General features: G+C 41.7%; 1 protein-coding gene across 3 annotated transcripts in view; it reads right to left on the bottom strand.

Annotated features, from left to right (window-relative positions):
• Positions 1 to 21,773, bottom strand: part of POMT2 (protein O-mannosyltransferase 2) — a 32,660-nt gene that overhangs the window by 6,466 nt on the left and 4,421 nt on the right. Inside the window, exons 6-18 of one of the 3 annotated variants that reach the window (XR_007907554.1) lie at positions 18,713 to 18,872; positions 15,969 to 16,075; positions 14,927 to 15,009; positions 13,703 to 13,812; positions 11,640 to 11,706; positions 10,927 to 10,999; positions 9,437 to 9,515; positions 8,522 to 8,673; positions 4,190 to 4,281; positions 3,055 to 3,131; positions 1,855 to 1,926; positions 1,655 to 1,714; positions 1,338 to 1,448 (exon numbers count right to left, since the gene is read on the bottom strand). Coding sequence is in view for 2 of the 3 variants with exons in the window: in XM_051806351.1 (XP_051662311.1) it covers positions 1,343 to 1,448; positions 1,655 to 1,714; positions 1,855 to 1,926; positions 3,055 to 3,131; positions 4,190 to 4,281; positions 8,522 to 8,673; positions 9,437 to 9,515; positions 10,927 to 10,999; positions 11,640 to 11,706; positions 13,703 to 13,812; positions 14,927 to 15,009; positions 15,969 to 16,075; positions 18,713 to 18,872 (1,238 nt within the window). In the remaining variant the exon portion in view is untranslated. The remainder of the gene's footprint in view (positions 1 to 1,337; positions 1,449 to 1,654; positions 1,715 to 1,854; positions 1,927 to 3,054; positions 3,132 to 4,189; positions 4,282 to 8,521; positions 8,674 to 9,436; positions 9,516 to 10,926; positions 11,000 to 11,639; positions 11,707 to 13,702; positions 13,813 to 14,926; positions 15,010 to 15,968; positions 16,076 to 18,712; positions 18,873 to 21,773) is intronic. The other 2 variants (XM_051806351.1, XM_051806352.1) reach the window with 2 other exon arrangements.

Here is a 21,773-nt window from a genome sequence, read left to right as displayed (position 1 = left end):
AGACAGAGAAAAACTCAGCTACAGTTCGTATTTGCAAACCTTAACACACTAAATAAACTCAACAGGAAAGATCTTTGCAGGAAGTCATGTATTGGTCTGAAATTGCTTCAAGCCTCTGCAACATCCTGGCTGCATTCTTTATAAACATACTGTAAGGTAAACATATGCAAGTATTCTTCCCAAGAATGTCAAGGCAGTGGAAGGATTATAAAAAAGGTTTATTTCAGGTGCAAGGACCACTTTTTTATGATGCAGCATGCATCGGATCTTCAGGGGCAAAAGGCGAGTTCCCGCCCCCTCAAGGCCCCCTTTATCCTCTCCGATTCTCTGCCGCCTTCCCAAGGAGGCCTTGGACATGTCTGCAAACATGTTATCTGTCTGCATACTACAGAGAGAGATATCTTGCTCACAGCTTTTTCCTGTAACATTCTCTGAAATGCAGAAGGAAGGAAAAACAACATCTAACCCATTTGAAAAGGCATTTTGCAGTTTTTCTAAGTGAAACAAGTTCTAGCTTTCTGTTACAAAGTCTTGCGCGATTGCACCTATCCCTACACTACAAACACTTGTCAGGAGAACAGTAAAGAGAAGAAATATAGAGACATAAATCTCAAGGGACTGGCAGGAGGTTGATTATGCTGTATGTTAAGACCAAACGTGCAGTTCCTCAGGGCATACATCAGACTAATCAGGTCACTCCAGTTACTGATGTTTTTTATTCTCTCTGCAATGAGACTATGAGCCATCCACATGATCACTCTGCCTGGAAAGAAATGTTGCCTAGCTTTCAGAGCCTGGGGAAGAGAGTGAGAGCTCTGGTGTCTGCATACAGCTTAGCCAATAACTTATTCTATAATTGAGTGGTTTCCCATCACATTTTAGGATTCACTTCCCTCAAGGAGAGCTACAAAACGAAGCAACCATTGAAGTAAACTGGAATGGTCAAAATATGACTTATTAGGGTTTGTGAATAGCTCTACCTCTAAAATGATTCAAAAAAGGACCATTGTATCTCTTGTGTTTGCCATTTGCTTTGCAAAAAGATCGGGAAACATTTCTGATTTTAAAACACTGTGCATACTACAGTAGAACAGAGAACATGCAGACCTTCACAGCAGGACTTTGATCCAACTGGCCTGTATCCCTTGTAGCATTTCTGTTGAAGATCTGTGCTGTTCACCATTAAACTACTTAACATATGAAGATCCCACTCTTTTCCTTGTGGACACTGCTCAATAATTCAAGCTCAGTTGTTTCCCACCCCTGACACACAAAGTCCTGCCATCCATACACTTTTCAGGCGTCTGCAAAAGGCATTTATGAAAAGGAAGACTGACCTTACCTTTGAGTTCATATGTCAGTTGGACACCTCTCTTCAGTGCCACTGCAGTGCAAACTGTTATCAGAAGATATAACCCCATAGTGACCAGATTTAGCCACCAAATCACCTACACGGGAAAAAATAAAGATTTGGGACTTTATGGTAGACACGTGCATGTGAGAGGAAATGAAAAGTTACATGCAAACATTAAGAGTACAATAAGAGACACTGTCCAAAAGGAGGAGAAGGAAGAGAAACACTGTCAATGGAAGAAGCAAGACTAAGCTAAAATTTCCTAAAGACATTGACTTGGAACCTCCCACTCCAACTTACTGGGTTTCCCAGCAAATAGACACGATAATCCGTCTCATTGACACCAGAAAAACGCAGGCCCTGAAGAAAGAGATCAGAAGGAAGTAAAATGGATATTCATCAGTCCAATTGCATCTTCAATGCAATGAAGAGGTGCTATGCTTCCAGAGGCACTGCAAAAGCACTTGAAAATAGAAAAGAAGGTGGACTAATCAATATACCTGGTAGTTGATGGGCCAGTGCCAAGGTTTGGATGTAACTTCATTGTCCTTTGGTTTGAGGCCGCTGTTTCCCTACAGATAAGTCAACATAAAATTTACATGAGCAGGCAGTTATGCTGCAACACCTGTCCAGAAATGTCTGTGTACGCAAACATACATCTTTCACTCTTCCTGAGTGAAAGCTCTTTTCTGACTTACATGAACACATCATCTTCCACAGAAGGGAATGCAATGAGGAAAATTAATGTTTTACTATTACTGTGCAAGTGAAAATGTTCTTTAGGTACCATAAGAGGCAGTATTCTCTCATTTCTCTTCTCCAGCTTTTCTGTTACTGAGGACACATGTTGCATAAGCAAGACCTTTGTTCATTAAGAGACTACTGTGACAAGTTTCCCTCCACTATGAAAAAAAACAAGCTTCAGAAAGATTATTTCCATGGAAACTCATGCAGGTGCTTCCTTACCTGAGATACTGATTGCCATGGAAATGCTTTACAATAACACTTTACAAGCATTAACAATAATTTCCTTGACTACTTTCTTTCTCTTAAAAATCTGAGAAGACCTTTACAAACAATAGCAAAGAAAACCTTGGACTCCATTCTCAAAATAGTAACTTCTCATTCTTCAGCTGAAGGACTGAGGAGCTGGAAGCAGAAGGGCTGTGGCCAAGAGTACAAAAAACAATCATGGAGAAAAGACTGCAAGCAGTTCACCTTGAAAATATTTAATCTGTTCTTTTTTTATATATATTCAGAGATAAAGAAGAAACCAGAAATCACAGCACCTTGATGAACTTCAAAAAAAATCAGGAGTTTTCCATTTTCAATCCAAACACTTGCTGTTCTCCTAAATGTCTGTTTAGCTTATTTTCTTGACTTTGACCACAGTAACATCCTCCTGCCTAACAAATACTAATTTAACTTTAAAACCTTCCAGGAAGGTAAGTAAAGTATGACATAACTAGGCTGTAGCCAGATCACACCAACAGCAGAGCCAGGCATTACATCCAAGGCTTCCAAACTTGGACGAATTAGCTCCATTCCTTTTTCTAAGTATAAATTCAAGTAGGTTGCTCAGGCATGTAAATTCTGCCCTAGCTTGCAGCCATCACCCAGATCTCTCAGAAAGTGCTATTTCTTTTTGATGCAAGAGAGAGGAGGAAGAAAATGATAATCTAGAATTAATGACATCCTACCCGGATCATAACCATGTGGGATTCTAGCAGAATTTCTGCAAAAGAAGGCTTCAAAACATCCAGGCTGATATTGGGCACTACAGGAAAAAGAGAGAAAAATAGATTAGACGTCTGTATGGTTTACATTTATTTGCATCTTTCATAAAAAACTACATTCTCTCCTTCTGCAACAAATCTGCTTCCAGAATTTGAATTCTCTATGCAATTCATTCATATTCTAAACACAGAGGCTTGCAGTTAAAAGTATCTCCCAGTGAATTTTACAACTGATGTACTCCTAGATTTCCTCCTTTACTTTCAGGAGCAAGAGAAAGAGACCAAACTCCATGAAATTAACAGATTTGTATTTCTGGCTAAAATTAGAGACATACTCTTCACAGGCTGCTGTTTATCTATATGAGCCATATGTGTGGGAGTGCATTACAACAGAACAAGAAATTCTACCAAGTCAAGAGCCCAGGATTTCTCTCCTTTGGTTTGCATACAGTTGCTCTCAAAGGATGAAGAACAGTAAGTTTTTTAATAAATCAGAACTCAGCCCAAGTCACCTGCAATTCAAGGGATGAAAATTGTGTTGAATAACTCAGGCCAGATGAGGCTGTGAAACATGTAACTCCTGGATGAGGCTGCAAGGCCCATCTGTCATTATTGGCAAATTCATATCTCTGTCACACACTATTAATTTCTTGATGGTACTGCAAAGTGATTATTTAGCATGCCCCCAGTAAGTGAGGGGAAAAAAATACACCAGAACAAGGTGGATCCTAGATTTTTTTAAAAATCATTGAAATATGTATGACATACATCAATGACAATAATTCCCAATTAAACAAAAAACGTTAAAAATAACAGCCTGTACTGCAGTGCTGTCCGTGAAGATCTCAAAATCCTTAAAAAAGTCTTTATACTTCCACTACACTTCAAGCATTATCACCAGCTTGCAGTACAAACAGTGAAACAGAAAAAGGCTTCACAACTCTGCAATGGCCCAAGTTCAGCAAGTTTGCACTTAAACTGGGAAAGAACACACATATTCCAAATGCTGAATGCCAGTTATTGCCATCTGATAGCTCATCCCTTCCTTAAACAGCAAGCCAAGATGCACTCTCAAACTGAAAGGAAATAAATTACTTACACTTAGGGTTAATATGATCTTCGAAGTTCCAGAGAGAATTGGGAGTCTCCTTCAGGTATGGTGTGCAGGTGACTTCCACTTGTTCCCAACCCCTGAGGAACAGTAGAACAGTTAACCACCACTCCACAAGAACACTCAATATTTCCAGTTCATGTCTGATTTTTCCCCATTTAGCTTTGTACTTCTCCACAACACCTATCATATCATGTAACCTCAGCAGTTGCATTCTTACATGCTCTAAGAACCATGTAGAAACCAAAGCAGATTTGCAAGGCAGTCAACATCAAAATTCTACTGAGTATTTGAACCACATTTCTAACTTTGGACATCTAAAAAAGCCTAGGTCCATAGGTGGGATTTTTGAAAATGACAAACATTCACAACTAGCAACTACGTCAGTTCAACCTTTATAGTCCCTCCAGAAGAAAATCACCATCATTAATTTAAATGAATCCATGCCTACAACAGTTGTATTACGGAAATAAAAGAATTACCTTAGGAGATACCACTAAGTGTTCTTTAGTCTGTCACCCTATTTCTGGCAGGTCACATCAAAGACTTTGGGAGGAAGTGCATCAAACCCTACAGTAATGTGACAGATTAATAAGGAATTTTCTATCAACCACCACTAATTAATTAATCCACTAATTAATTACCTTACCTGGAAGAAAAGTGATTACTACCCTTTAAATTAAAAAGAAATATAAAAACTAAATATACTCTAAACCATCCCTATTTGCAGTTAAAGAGTATTTTTTTCCCCTTAGCTCTTAGTATCATCAATGTTTTGAGGCAGTAACTTCCACTCACAGAGTAAGTTTTTGTTGGAAAAAAACCCAAATCACAACCTTTTTTGAATGCTCTTGACAGAGACTGTCTTTTTTTTCTTTTTAACCAAACACATTATTTACATATGAGTCCAGTTTTATGGTGAAGTCTAACTGGCACTTGCATTCCTGACCAGGCAGTCACCGTAGGTACCTGCCTGCGCTCACTATGATTCAGAATCCACAGGATTCCTTATAATCTGGTTTAACCGTAACACAGTGAAGGGAAATCTAAGCTAGCAGAAACAGAGGCAGCTCTGGAAACAGTAGCAACATGACTACACATGCTGCTTCCAGATCCATGGTAGCATCCCACACAGAACAGCTTTCCAGATATGGCAGCTTGCTTGTCATTAGTCTTGGTGTCTCTGCATACATGTCATTTTAATGATGAAGATATATAATTCTAGGACAGAAAATCCTGACCCCTGCTAATAGCAACTTGTAACCATTGCCCTTGTTTCAGATGCTGCATGCAAAAATGGCATAAGGTCTTCCAACGACAACACAAATTAATACCAATAAAATTTTGATGATTATGGTATGGAACAGCATGAACTGCCCTGGCTTCTAGCCATTTTTGTGAACCCTAAGGATAAAATGGGACTTAAAGAACACGTCTGTCATCCCCTCCTGGACTTATCAGATGACAAGATCTATGTCCATGCCATTCCTGGATCTCTTAGTAAGGCATATTATTTTTTAGAGACAACCTGGATGCATCCTAGATCCAAGCATTGGCACCTCATTGATTATGTCTTGGTGCGACAGAGAGATGTTCGCAGTGTTCATCATACCCGTGTGATGCCCAGTGCAGAATGCCAAACAGACTGTGCACTGTAAACTTAACTTCAACCTGAAGTTCAAACCTAAAAGGGGCAGTATTCCAAGGAGGAGACTCCAAGTTAACGATCTTCAATCAGCTACAGTGAGAGACAGCTTTCAGGCAAACCTTCAAACTAGGCTCGAGGATCATTCCATAGATTCCTCTCCTGAAACACTTTGGCAACATATTAAAAATAGCATCCTGCAGTCCTCTGAAGAGTCCTTAGGGTTCTCCTTCAAGAAGAACAAAGACTGGTTTGATGAAAACAATCAAGGGATCCAGGAATTGTTGAGAAAGAAGAGAACTGCTCACCAACACACCTTGCTCAGCCATCTTGTCATGAAAGAAAAGCAGCCTTTTGTCTTGCATGCAGCAAGCTCCAACAGAAACTTTGTGACATCCAGAACAAGTGGTGGATCAATCTAGCAGGAAAAATTCAATTATGTGCAGATACGGGTGATCACAGAGGATTCTACGAGGCCCTGAAAACAGCACATGGGCCTACATATCAGGTCCAAAGCCCTCTACTCAGCACAGATGGTCAAATGCTTCTCACAGATAAAACCTCCATTCTGAATCATTGGTCTGAACACTTTCAGACTCTTTTCAGTACCACCCGTGTAGTGCAAGACTCAGCAATTCAGTACATCACACAGCAACCAGTGAACAATGAATTGGATACTGCCCCTACTATGGAAGAAACTCTTAAGGTCATACAGCAGGTGAAAATTGGCAAGGCAGCTGGGGTCGATGGAATTCCACCTGAAGTCTGGAAACATGGGAGCCTTGCACTCCATGCTAACTTTCACAAGTTTGTGGTGCGCTGTTGGGAACAAGGTGAACTACCATCAGACCTTCCTGATGCAGTCATCATCACCTTGTATAAGAAGAAAGGAGATAAATCAGACTGCTCAAACTACTGGGGCATTACTCCGCTCTCCATTGCTGGCAAGATCCTGGCAAGAATACTTTTGAACAGACTAATACCCACTATAGCAGAAGAACTTCTACCTGAAAGCCAATACGGTTTCAGAGCCAACAGAAGCACCACAGACATGGTTATTTGTTCTCAGACAACTGCAAGAGAAGTGTAGGGAACAGAACAAAGGTCTTTATGTAACCTTTGTTGACCTCATCAAGGCTTTCAACACTGTGAGCAGAAAAGGTCTGTGGCAGATTTTGGAACGTTTAGGTTGTCCCCTCAAGTTCCTTAAAATGATCATCTCACTCCATGAGGATCAGCACGGCCAAGTCAGATATGGCAATGCACTTTCTGAGCCCTTTCTAATAACCAGTGGTGTGAAACAAGGCTGCATTCTTGCACCAACCCTATTCACAATCTTTCAGCATGATGCTCCAAAGGGCCACAGCAGACCTCGATGAAGAAGATGGTATCTACATTCGATACCGTACTGATGGAAACCTATTCAACCTAAGGCAACTGAAGGCCCATACTAAGACCTTAAACCATCTTGTCCGGGAGCTGCTTTATGCTGACAATGTCGCCTTCGTCGCCCACACAGGTGCTCTGCAGTGTTTAACATCCTGCTTTGATGAAGCTGCTGAGCTTTTTGGGCTGGAAGTCAGCTTGAAGAAGACAGAAGTTTTCTATCAGCCTGCACCTCAGGAAGTCTTCCATCATCCCCCTATCACCATTGGCCAATCAGAGCTCAAATCAGTCCAGCAGTTTAATTACCTAGGCAGCCTCATCTCCTCAGATGGTAAGATTGATGGAGAGATAGACAACAGGTTAGCAAAGGCATAGAGTGCCTTCGGAAAACTCCATAAAAGAGTTTGGGGAAATAAACACTTGAAGAAAAGTACAAAGATCAGTGTTTACAGAGCCATAGTGCTGTCTACTCTCTCATACAGATCTGAATCATGGGTCATCTACTGCCACCACCTGCGACTCCTAGAACGCTTCCATCAACGCTGACTCCGTACAATCCTAAACATCCACTGGTCAGATTATGTGACCAATACATCTGTTCTAGAACAAGCAGCAGTCACAAGTATTGAGGCCATGTTGCTGAGAACACAGCTGTGTTGGGCAGGGCACGTCTCAAGGATGAAGGACCACCACCTCCCTAAGATCTTGCTTTATGGTGAACTTGCCACTGGTTGCTGCAAGAGAGGAGCCTCAAAGAGGAGATACAAGGACTCCCTGAAACAACATCTCAGCCTTGACCATATTGATCACCATAACTGGTCTACTCTGGCCTCAAATCAGGAGGCCTGGAGACACACCATCTATAGCGTTGCTGATGCTTTTGAGAAAGCACACAGGGTCACTCTCGAGGAGAAAAGACAACGCAGAAAGAACCGTGTCTTGCCGATACCATCCAAGGAGTCTTTCTGCTGTGCCTTTTGCAACTGGACTTGTCTGTCTTGCATTGGCCTCTTTAGCCACCACTGTGCTTGCAGCAAATGTGGGTAGAGTCCTTCCCAAATCTTCATTTGTGAAGCCCAGCCATGATGATACCTTCACTGTAACAGAATGCATAACCCTAACCCAGATCTTCCCCTCTGATTATATTTTTAGTACCTGCTAGTTCCATTTTTATTCTTTTAAAAAAATGGAGGAAATGTGGTTATTGCTTAGTTTAAAAGTATCATTGAGTAAAGGACCATGTCAGCTCAAGGCCTTGTTGGGGTGGAGGGCAATTACAAACTATTTACCATTTTGGCAGAGTCTTTCCAGAAGAGCCCAATATACACCCTGTGGCCACATGGATTAACCGGATCTGACTCCGTAGGACTTTGATGAGCTTCCCAGTCTTTCTGCCCACCACTTCAATCCGCCAGAAATCATTGGAGTCTCCTGTTCCATTCTATCATGCAAACATAGCATTGCAGAAAAAAAAAAAATCACAAAACCAGAAAAAAAACCCCAAACAACCCCCCCCCCAACTAGAAAACATACAGAATTGAAGCACTGCAAATAACAAATTCAGAAACTGTAATGGTGGCAAAGCTAAACAAATGAGCCCAGACTACTCTCACTCAGACTTCACAGAAGAGATTCCCCATCCAGAGGACATCATTCTAGACATGAGCAAGCATTCACAAATACATCTTTATCTTGCCAACTTTAATTTTTTTTCTTCCAATTCATGCTTGACTGTGGTTCAGAATTACAGCATAAACAGGGGTAACTTGGCTGCTTCATAAAAGGGGTTTAGGCAACAGATCCTTGCATTTAGAAATTCAACCCGCAAAGCAGATTTCATTTTCATGATTCAAAATTCTGTCATCATTCTTTCAAAAAGGCACTTGTCTATGTGACAAGGCCAAATACATAAAATAATACTTGTCAGAGCAACTTCAAGGTTGCTCAGTTTGTCATTTCTGGAGTTGAATGCTGCCAAAGCTAGACTGGCAGTAAAAGTTTAAATTATGTTTTTATCTGTGTTCACATTAAATAGACTTTAAATATGAGATAAGCCATTTCACACTAAATCAGTTTTTCCTTCAGGATGGTAGATGCCCATCTATCACCTTGGCTAACAAACTAAAAAAAACAACAATAAATCCCCTTGGCATGATACGAACTCTCCCTAAAAGGAGTTTTTCTTCTATCTTGCCTTCACTTACTATTCCATAGCCAGTGACCTGAAAATGCTTCCTCGTCAAGGGAGCTTCATGCTGGTGACTGTGCAGATTTCTAGAAGTTCTGAAACGAAATTAAAACTTTTGAACCTTGTCAATTTGTAATTAGAACATTGGTTTGAGTCATTCAGAGATCAGCCACTGCTCTAACCACCAAATTCCAGCTGAGGGCAGGCAGGATTCAGCCTAAACAGGATGGGGGACACTGATCGCATCTGTCACTTCCCACCATGTAACTCTGAGCTTATGCCACACTAGGCAGTGTGGAAAAGGATGACAGCATGAATAAATAGAACCCTCAAGCTACAATCTATCACCTCCAAGTGGAGAAGACGTTGGGTTTTTGTTTTGCTGTGGACTTTTTTTTTTTTAACAGTAAAGGTGGGACAAACAGATTTGCTCTTGTAAGAAGAAAAGCAAGATCCTGACCTTCTGTGATCAGTTTTGCTTTTGAGGAGAAAGACTGTACCATTTAGGGGGAATCAGTGGCCACCATTAGCACGGTGCAGGTAGCCAGCCTCCCCCCCAGGCAGACTGGTGACTGAGGCAACCAGAGAAACCTGGCCATATCCCAGTCAGTCCTAAACGCGAGCGCCACCTGCTGCATCTCTTCTGCAGCACCGCTGCTTCCTCTCCTGCTCTGCAGACCTCACCACGACTTAACCAATTTTGCCTAATCAATTTTTATCATACTCATTATCGTATACTTGATAGTAAACCCCCAAATTCAAGGAATTTAAAAAAATGGTCTTATAATAATTTCGGAAACCTAAGCAATTATTTGTGCAGATGCCATACTGAATACAACATGACGGTGATTTCCTGGCTCACAAGTTTTGAGGTCCTGTTATGAAATCAAAGCTGTGAAAGCATGAGGCATTTTGGCACAGTGATATTAGACTAGACAAAAACCATACATCAAGTCACTAGGGTGACTTGGTTCCTCTTAGGTATTCCTTGCAGAGAAGGAAGGCACCAGCTGACATTTTCATTCAGTGTTTCACTGCTGTGATTTCAATGCTGTTCAGAACTTCAGCGGGTGGATACTGCCTATGCATGTAGGAACAGGACACTTGCAGTACACCAAAAAAAAACCACCTCACTCTTTATTTGCCCAGAAAACTCAGAGAGTGGGCACAAGCCCACACCCAATGAGGGTTTCAAAACTGCTTCTCTGCAAAAGAGTTACCCCGGAGTATCACACCTCACAGAGCAGAACAAATATCTCTGCTGCTTACACAGGTATTTCTAATAAAGTTGTGTTGTTCCGTTAAAAGTTTCCTATTTAAGACAACTTTCAAACATAAACCATAGAAAAAAAACCTCTACAAACCTCACACTGGAAATGCAGATATACAGATACCTCTGTCACACAGCCTGCTCGTGCTGGCCTAACCACATTGTCTCCAGCAGGACAAATCTCCCACCAATTCTATTCAATCATGTAATTTCTGAATCCCAGAAATCATCCTTACTCTTTATGTTCCAGACGAATAATATCTCCGTGCCTCACAAACTCCACAGGGCTCAAGGGGTCTGACAGATCTGCTGAAGGAAGGCAAACTAATTATATCAATGTCCTGACAAACACATCAGGGTCTTAGAAAGTTTCTTGTTAATGCTCATGCCTGAAGCAGACAATACAAGCAAACAACTTTGTGTGGATACACAGGCGGTGGGTAAAAAAAAGGAAACTGACAGGGAAAACATGCCTTAGTTACACTAGGTAATATTCTAAAACAGATGTACGTACGAACCATAGATTGTCATGTTCAGTACTCTTATCTCGTCCCAAGCAATCATTCCCAAAAATCTGTTAAATACAGTGTACCAGAATTTACCAGGACCCAACTTCCACAGGACTCTCTGCCACAATAACAGATTGCAAAAAATACTGAGTTCAGACTAATTTCCTCTCTGCTGTTATTTGTGGCCCTACCCAGCTGAAAAATTGTCAATGCAACCTTAAGCTGAGAAAAGTTTATTTATTTCAACTGTACAATCTAGAGAAGAACCAAAAACACAGTAGACACACGCAACATAAATCAAGATGGAGCCAGCTTCCCCCTGTTCTTCCTCCTCTCCCTCTCACTTCCATGAAGGATACTCTGTCCTGGAGGGAACTCAGAATATTTATGCGAAAAACTGAAGCAGTAGTTATAAAAGGCACTTCACTGGTATTTGTTACCTGTATCTGAATCATGTTTCTTTATAATCCACAGGTTATTCAAATCTTTATGTAAGTAGGCAGTGACCTGAAAGGACAGCAATTATTATTTTACGAAACAAGAAAAAAGCTGGTGATAGCAGACACACATTCCCCAGCAAACTGAAGTCCCAAATGAATGGACCAATAACACAGAAATGCTGGGATTACTTTTATGACTGTGCCCCCTAGAAAGTCAATTGGGGCCACTCTTTAACCCAGATCACCCCTCTTAGCCAGTGTACAGTGTACACTGTACAGTGTACAGTGTATATGCTCAGAAGCACTACACTTATGGTTCACAGGCATCATAAGTAACAGCCTCCAACCATACAGTTTGACCTCCTCTCACTCCAATGGGTCCTTCTACAACAACAGGATATTCAAACCTGAACTCTTGAATAATCACTGACCAGAGCCAGAAGATGGAAGCAGCACTGGATGCATGACAATAGGCTGTGACAACCATAATACTTCTGCCAAAAGATCCAGGCAAGGTAAGATTCAGGGATCAGCTGTTAGAGCTGCACATGCTACACAGCTGATCCTTGCCAGCCTGCTCAGCCTCACACAGAGTAACTGCGCCTACTGCTACCATGGACACGAGAGACCATCTTATTCCAGGATGCTTGCTCCCACAGCATGAGGAACGGAGTCCCTTTGGCTCATTCTCCTCTTCCAGCAGCAGCAAGCCCTGCTCCGTGGGACCCAGACCCAGACCTGTGCCTCCCACTCAGATGGGAGCAGATGTCCCAGTGGGTGGGTGAGAGAACACAGATGAGTGTGTGAGGGTGAGGTAAAAAGGGAGAGCTGGAGGTAGAACCTCATACCTTGAGGTTAAGCCATCAGGAGATGGGGGAAAGGTAGGGGCAAAGAGATCACTTTTTCCTCCCTAAATCTCCAAGTTCTAAATTCTGTTCCCCTCTCCAGAGCCCCAAGACTCTCCCAGAATCCTACCCTTGTCCGACCACCACAGTAGGGAGCACAGGGGGGAAATCTCCACCCTTTCCCACTTTCCTCAAGGAACTCCCATTAGTGTCCTCTTCAAATTCCCCTTCCCTGCTTTTAGTTTCGTAAGGCATGCTATGCACTTGAATTTTGCCTATACTTGAGCCAGTTTTGGTATGACATCTCAATCTACTGTAATAAATATCAATGTTACATGAGAGTATTAGAAATTTTCATTGTGACAAACAGCAGAAGAAGATTGAGATAAAGCTGTCACTTCTGAAAACTTCCTCCTCACCACAGAGACAGAAGGGAGTTAAAAACCAAACACTTGTGTTTCTCTGGCAACTTTCTTTCAAGGAGCTCAGAACAATTGTAAAATATATCTTGGGAAAGGTGCAGAAGCTGCAAAGATTTGTGAAGCTTGATGATGATGGACAAAAATAAGAAATTTACTTAATTTTTGTACTATTTATTTAGAGATAGTTACGTGATTTCTGATTTCTACTTTCACTTATTGCTTAATTATTTAATGAGAAGCCCTCAGCTCAGATACTTTCATTATGGCTACATTAGCTTACAAATGTACAGATATCTAATTTAATGAGCAAAGCCTTATAAATTCTTTGGCGACACATACAGAAAGCAAGGCACAAAAGAGAGGAATTCATGTAAGGTCACAGAGACCAGAGGCTGGAGTAAAAACAATACACAACAGTTCTAGTCCCTTGCTTTTAATATAAAGCAACAAAACCTATAACATAATGTATTTGTTTTAAACATAAGTTTTACAGCCTTCCTTGAGGTAACTTTCATATGGAAGACTATTCTGAAGTCCTCTTGGCCTCCATTTATGGACAGTGGTCTTGCATTACAGCAAGGCCTTATTACTGTAAGTCACCACTCTGGTGCAATGTGGTAGGTTGTCTTCAAACCTTTTTAGTCAGACTTCCAGGCCAAGCACACAGCTGTGGCACTGAGGGGGTAACAGATGCTAAATAAATACACAGCTCCTGTCACATTGGCCCCTAATGCTAAATGCAAAGGGAGTGAGCCAATGGTTGCAGTCACAGGCAATACAATCACAGCACACTGACCTGCTGCTGGCGGGCCCCAACACCCTCTGGGTAGAGGTGCCAGTGAGAGTGAAGGTATCCCCCTGCCATCCGAAGGTTCTTCATTGTGATCACAGACCCATATGCCAAGTCTGCATGAGAAGGAAGGAGGAAAAAAAGGCATAAGGCAGCTCTCCTCTAAGTATCTCCCCCAGCTAGTCTATAGTGTTCCAATCAGATGTACATTGTCCTGTCCGTTTTGATGAAGTTTGTTTCCTGTTTGACGTGTTACTCCACAGGGCTCATTGCAAGCTTGCCTTCCATTTCAACCACAGTTCAGTGAAACTGTTATATAACATTTGGCTTAAACAATTAAAACTCTCCCACTGAGTTTTAACATAAACAAAAGTGCTAGTTCTTTTGTATGCAATTTCAATAATGGGAGGCTTGAGATGGCTTTCCAAGAGTATATGATGAAATTAAAATATGATCAAGTTTAAAAAGCACATGACTACACTGAAGCACTCCATCGCTGACCCCTAGGGCAATACAAGAGGGAAGGAAGGCAAGATGAGCTATCAGATAGCAGAGCTGATACCCTGGCTTAAGACACCTTCCTTCATAGCCTCCCAACACAAGTGAGAGAACTCTGTCTTGGAGAATGGACCTGATGCTCTTCCAGTAGCAGTTCTGGAGCAGGGAACAGCCAGAGAAAAGATGAAGTGTCAAACAGTTAAACCAGATTAAAGGCTCAGTAGTCCCTAGGCAAGATGAGGATTAGGGCACAATCACAGAGCCATCTTTCCCATAAATTCACATACATGCTGAATAGAACACAACCGGACCAGGGGCACACTGGGTCACAAAGAACCCAATAGTTTTGATTTACACATGTTTTGAAAACAAATCCCACATCTGAATACCTTACAAACTTATGGTGAATAGGACAAATATATTTTTGTTGTCTCAAGCAATATTAAGGCCAAAAAATAACAAGATGCATGCACACAAAACAGTCAAATCCCTCAAAATGTCATCTTTCCCTCTTGAAGGAATATGATGAAACAGCTAGTGACCATGCACTGAACACAGCCACCTTCTTTTCTGGCAATACGTAAAACTGCCCAGAGGAACAGCATAGATCTAAGCACAACCATGAAGGCATAATCTGCACTCTCCTGCACTGAGTCACAGGAGATGCCATTTTATTTAAACCCCCATGTATACTGACAACACTCAGACTGGTTTATTTGTTTGGACACTCACGCTCTGGAATGGAGACATTATGAAGATTGTTCCCGATCAGCTGGGACTGAAATGCTGAACTGAAGAAACCATCCCCAGGGCCACTACAAAAGACAGCAAAGAATGTGACAATTCAGAATGCAGATAAACAAGCACACAAATCTCTGTCATGCATTACCAAATTGTTTTTACAGAGGAAAAACAACAAAAGCAGACAGGACATCAGAAGAAGAATGAATGCAGTTCCTTTAGATGCATCTCTAATGTTGTGAATCATAGCAGAGAGATAGTCTTGCAGGAAATTGTCCAGAGCTGCAAGGACTTGAGGTCACAAAAATGTAGCTGCTGGCACTGCATAAAAGCACCACACAGATCTTTGAGTGTTCTTACACTCAAAGATAAACTGACCAACTGTCAGGATACATATAACAAAGCCTCTCTCTGTAGCTCTTTTAGTCTTGTTTCTGCTAAGAGGTTAATGGTAAGATCAGTTGACTTTAACTGAAAAATAACAGATTTAATTTTAAATTATTTTTTTATAGTGAAATGCATATTCACCTCATTTCTTAATGCTGGCATATGGAAAACATTACTTGGCCATTTTACTAGCTGTTGTGCTCTTTACATATAAAAAGCATCCCTTGGTTGCAGGCACTCAGAGAAGAGCCTTCCCTTTGGGCACACTCAGCCTTACTTTTGTCATCACAGCCAAAGCATTTTTCAGGAATGCAATGACTTTTTTTTTAATTACAAAGTGACAAAGAATGAAGTTGAGACATTTTCAGGTCCAGGAAAGAGAAGGGGAAAAAAAAAAGAAGACAGAGAGTTTGGTTAGGTTACTAGCTTGGCATTTCAGAAAGTGTCAAATTAAAATTCAGTTTCACTGCCAGCTTGGCCAGAGCCTTTCTGTAAGAACAATGCAGAAGTCTGGGAAGGAAATTAAACAAAGACACAGCTTGTGGCCATGCTTCTGACACTGAAAGTGGAGAAATACATAATCAGTAGCCTTTAATCAAAAGCAAAAACAAGTGACTCTTCTTCTGCAGAAAACATTGTGAAATACCTTTTATTTAATACTGCAAAATGAACAGCAAACATAGCCGTGTAGAGAGCAAGTGGGAGCACGATGAGGCAAAGTACACGAGCCATTAAATGTTTTCCAAACATCACCTGTAACAAACACAACTTGGATCAAACAGTGCAGCCGCAGGAACAATTCCTCTCCTTACTTCACAGGACTCTGAGTAGTGGTCCTAAAGCTGGAGCTTGACATGCAAGCAAGCTCAGGAGGTTGCAGAATTACCTCAACAAGGCCTAGAGAGAAGTAAAAGCTGAGGCAGACCTGGCAATGTATCTCCCAAAGCTGGACTTATGGTACCTTGAAATTTCAGGGTCTTGAGAAAAAAGACAAAAACAGGCAATAGGAGAGTTTAACGTTGCAAAGTGCTGAGCATCCCTAACTTTGGCAAATGAGGTTAGGCAGCTCTCATTGAAAATACTTTGAAAACAAGGACCTTAACTTGTTTATCAGTGGTACACATCTTGACACAAAATCACAGGAAAGAGATGGCTTCCAAAATAGTAACTGTCAAAGCTAAGCAAAAGGGAAAATGAAAACCTGTTCTCCAAGAAAGTTTCTCTATGCAAATGTGAATGTAACCAGGACTTCTTGGGGACTTAGATATGCTTCAGTCACAGAAATCACCTTGCTTAGCAAGGATGTTCTCACACTGCAACTTCTGTTGCTGCTTAGCCAGAAGCTACAGAAAAGTCATCAGCAAAATCTGTTTCAGCTATCTCAACACAAAAGCAGAGTATTTATTTTAATCACTTAAAAAGATGTTTTTTACACAGATGCCCAAGCATTATTGATTCACATCCCACTAACACTATTGGTAGTAGAGTAAATAATGTAAAACACAGGGTGGGTAATAAATAGTTGCGGAAGAAAAAGCAAGTAAAACAGCAAAAATTGCTTGCTAAATGTCCACACTAACTTCAAAGTGGATGAAAGCAGATGTACTTGCTATTCTCCATATTTTTTTACATGATAGCTATCACACAATCAATCATTAAGCTATTCATTCTCCATCCCTCAATACCAGATCCAACAAATTCAGAAGTAATGGAAAAGGAACTAAACATATTACAAAACTAAGAACTCACTGAAGTCAACAAAGGAAAGAGTTGTTAAGCTCATGTACTCCAGCAGAACACTTAATAACCACTGGACGCTTCCAAAAATGCTGACTGATGGTACTTAGCCATGTTTATGCACTGGAGAGGCACATGAACTAATCTGCAATTGCCTGCTTAAAACAGTCTCAATATGCTTCAATCTTCATGAAAATTTTCTGACATCACATTTTTCTTTTTTGACTTTGCACTTAAGTCTGTAGTTTTTTTAACTATAGACTTCAATGCAAAGTCAAAAAGAAAATGCACGTGAAAGACAGTATTGAGCAAACCAGAAGAGTAGACTAAGATAAGTTGAGAATTCTAGAAATCAAATTAGTCCCAAAAACATTGCTTGTACATAATCATGAGTAGCTTCCTAACAAATACAGAGATTAAGTTATTCAGCCTTTCAGGAGTTTAATCCTCACTTTTTTTTTCCTCTCTCATCAAGCACCAAGGTTGACAAATAGCTATTCAGAAAGCATCTACCTTTTGGAGTAAATTTCTTTATATAGTATAACACTCAGGGGTTTGCTGCCTTTGCTTCCAGCAACACAAATGAAATCACTGTGCAGCCGTCTGCTGGCAGAAAGCATAGACATGATGGATTTGTGCCGTTTCAAATGCAATTAAGTGACTTTGCTCAAGAAGTGCTTCTCCAGAGTTGGAACATTGCATCTTTGCAGCCCATATTGATTCACATTAATCAAAGAAAAACAAATCACACAGCGGGAATAGAAAAAGTCCCTCAAAACCCTCACTGTATGAGACAAACAAGAAAAAAACAGTAAGTGAAAAAAGAAGAATTTTCAAGCTTCAGAAGAGGCTGAGACAAGAGGAGAACTGAACACCTTTTAAAAGACGTGACTGAAGAATTTGTTTTCCTGCTGGTTGCAAGACAGCAAATGGTACATCAAGGTGTTTCTCCAAAAAAGCAGATTTCACAGTCCGCAAACGTAAAATACAATATATTAGGACAGGGTGCTCAAACTCACTAGCAAATTTTTAAAGCTTCTAGGAACTAAATATATGTGAAATCAAGGAGGGTATGGCTGCCTTCATCCTCTGGACTGGCTATGGATATTGTAAGTTGCAGAGCATTTCTATGACTCCTGATGGGATAGCATGCTCCTGCTCTGAGGCCTATCCACCCTTAACTCTCACAAAGCAGAGCCTGAGCTCACGCTGCTTATGCAAACCAAGTGCTGCAAGACATGCCTGTCTGCCAGGTAGCACACACTCCTCAGAAGCTCATGTAACAGTGCTGGACAACATCTTGCTTTGGGCCATTTTAAAGCCATTCCCAATGAGCATTTTTAGCTTAGACTGAAAAATCATCCAACTGGAAAGGTAACAGTTTCTCTAAGGAAAAAGGAACATTCTTTTTGCTGTGCTTTTATGACACTACATCCTGCTAATGTAAGTTTGTTTGTTTGTTTTCCAGAAGTCTGTCAATAGTTTTTTCATTATAACCTTAATCTTTATTTATCATCATCCACATCAGAAGCCCCTTTTTGCTGCACAGAGTATCACTGTCTGAGTAGCTACAGCCTTGTCAAAGACTGGGAGAATTACAAAGCAAACAAAACAAAGAAACACTTAAAGTAAAGAAAAGCCTTTGAAACTCACCAGTGACAGACTAAGGTTCCCCAGCAAGTCCCATAGGTCATAGATTGTGTTCAGGCCTACCAAGAGGACTACAAAAAGGCCAACAAACTTTACCCCCATAGCTCCAGCAAGGTTCACGCCAGTCAGACTCAGCCAGAACCACCAGGAGGCAGAAAATGGCCTGCAGGACCAGTGCAGAAAGTCAGTAAACAAAATGACGGCTACAGGAACGGGCATCTGCGATCACGAAAATAAACAGCAAATAAATTATCCTGCAAAATTACACTCCATCTTCTCAGGAAGAATAGAAAAACTAGTTTTTCATTAATTTTAGAATCATGCGAGGATACTGTCTTCAGATACAGGCTTGTGAAACCTTTATACAGGTTTCAGAAGGGTCCAACACTTAAAACAGGACATTCCTAGATCTCCCCTTTGAGGATGGAAACATAGACACCAGGTATAAGCTAAAATGCCAGTGTGAAGAAAGTCTGACCACACAGAAGTCATGAAAAAGAAACAAGACTTTTGCTCCATAAACTTACTTCTGACAAAAAGCTAGGGACACAGGGGAGAACAGGAGAAAAAGAGCACCATTACTAAAGCAGGAAGGCCATAGTGGAAAACATCTATCTGAAGCACAAACAAAAGCTGCAGCAAAAAGCAAACAAACTAGAAACTGAAATAAAATTGAACCACTGAGAAGAGATGAGAAAGGATGACAGCAGAATTTAAAACCTTTTTTCCTACCAGTTCCTAATGCCTTGATGTTTGCATTTTGAATCCCCATGACCTAAGCAAAACTATAGCTAGAGAGCTGGCGTTTAATTTGCATGATATCAACTACTTTGACAAGAGGATTAGCTGTAACATATGAAAAATAAGTTCAGGTCAAAGCCCACAGAGCTGATCAAGGGCTGCCCTGTAACTTAGTGCTTGCACTCCCTGGGGTATGTGTTGTAGATGAGGATGGCCTTGGCCTACATGACACTAGGGGCTGCATTTTAGCCATGTGTACTGTAGTCACACTAAGATTGATATGATCAGTTCTTGGAACGCTTCATGAAATAAGAATTGCTCACATATAACACAGTATTCTGAGGTTTTGTTTCTTTGAATTCTGGATGCATTGTGGGGAAACTACTCTGTGCAGCCCAGCCATGAAGAAGCCTTTTGGTATATACCAATACCTAGAAATCACCATCCCCCTCTGGATGGGTCTATGGCAAATATCCTCAGCAACTTGACTACTTTATTCAGAAACATCCTGGCTCTATTTCTCTCAAAGTTTTTGTAACAATTTCTCTAAACTAAACAAATTATACTATTTACCTCAGACAGCAGGATTTTTATAAGTGTTTATAGGATTACAGTCACAGATAAACTGTGTTTCTCTAGCCTGGAATCAAAGTAATTGGTTCAAAATAACAATATTTTTTTCCAGTAAGGACCAAAACCTTGAATAAGCTACTACCATCCTTCTCTGACCTACAGCATCTTTTATTAGCTTTCTTTCCTGTAAGTTTTAAAACGTTTAACCTTCATGTTCAAGATTTGCAGTTCCAAAAACTACATAAACTATTTTTGTTGAAATCACAGAATCAGCCGAGTTGGAAGGGACCTCTGAGATCATCAAGTCCAACCCTTGATCCACTACCACCACCATGGCACTAAGTGCCACATCCAGTTTCATCTTAAAGACCTCCAGGGACGGAGAATCCACCACTTCTCTGGGTAGCCCATTCCAATGCCTGATTACCCTCTGTAAAGAATTTCTTCCTAATATCTAACCTAAACCTCCCCTGGCACAGCTTAAGACCACGCCCTCTTGTCTTGCTGACAGCTGCCTGGGAGAAGAGACCAACCTCCACCTGGCTACAACCTCCTCACAGGTAGTTGTAGAGAGTGATGAGGTCTCCCTTGAGCCTCTCCAGGCTGAACAACTCCAGCTCCCTCAGCCTCTCCTCATAGGACTTGTGCTCCAGTCCCTTCACCAGCCTTGTTGCTCTTCTCTGGACCTGCTCCAGCACCTAAATATCCTTCCTGAACTGAGGGGCCCAGAACTGGACACAGTACTCCAGGTGAGGCCTCACCAGCACTGAGTACAGGGGAAGAATCACTTCCCTGGACTTGTTGGCCACACTGTTCCTGATCCAGGCCAGGATGCCATTGGCCTTCTTGGCCACCTGGGCACACTGCTGGCTCATGTTCAGCTTCCTGTCAATCCAAACGCCCAGGTCCCTTTCTGCCTGGCTGCTCTCCAGCCACTCTGTCCCCAGCCTGTAGTGCTGCATGGGGTTGTTGTGGCCAAAGTGGAGGACCTGGCACTGGCCTTGTTGAATCTCATCCCATTGGAATCAGCCCAACTCTCCAGCCTGTCCAGGTCCCTCTGCAGAGCCCTCCTGCCTTCCAGTTGATTGACACTCGCCCCCAACTTAGTGTCATCTGCAAATTTGCTGATGGTGGACTCAATTCCCTCATCTAAATCATCGATAAAGATATTAAACAGAACTGGGCCCAACACTGATCCCTGGGGGACACCACTAGTGAACAGCCACCAACTGGATGCAGCCCCGTTCACCACCACTCTCTGGGCCCGGCCCTCCAGCCAGTTCCTGACCCAGCACAGAGTGCCACTGTCCAAGCCGTGGGCTGCCAGCTTTTTCAGGAGTATGCTGTGGGAGACAGTGTCAAAGGCTTTGCTGAAGTCCAGGTAAACTACAACCTCAGCCTTCTCCTCATCCACCAGGCAGGTCACCTGATCATAAAAGGAGATCAGGTTGGTCAGACAGGACCTGCCCTTCCTAAACCCGTGCTGGCTGGGTCTGATCCCTTGTCCATCCTGTAGGTGCTGTGTGATTGCACTTAGGATGATCTGCTCCGTAACCTTGCCAGGCACTGAGGTCAGGCTGACGGGCCTGTAGTTTCCCGGGTCCTCCTTCCGGGCCTTTTTGTGGATTGGCGTGACATTCGCCAACTTCCAGTCATCTGGGACCTCCCCAGTGAGCCAGGACTGTTGGTAGATGATGGAGAGTTGCTTGGTGAGCTCTTCTGCCAACTCTCTCATCACCCTTGGGTGGAT

This window comes from Manacus candei, unplaced genomic scaffold, assembly GCF_025592945.1.
Source record: "Manacus candei isolate 608988 ecotype Guabito, Panama unplaced genomic scaffold, ASM2559294v1 h1tg000067l, whole genome shotgun sequence".
In the NCBI taxonomy this organism is placed as follows: Eukaryota; Metazoa; Chordata; class Aves; order Passeriformes; family Pipridae; genus Manacus; species Manacus candei.
This window is presented reverse-complemented; position numbering and strand designations above follow the sequence as displayed.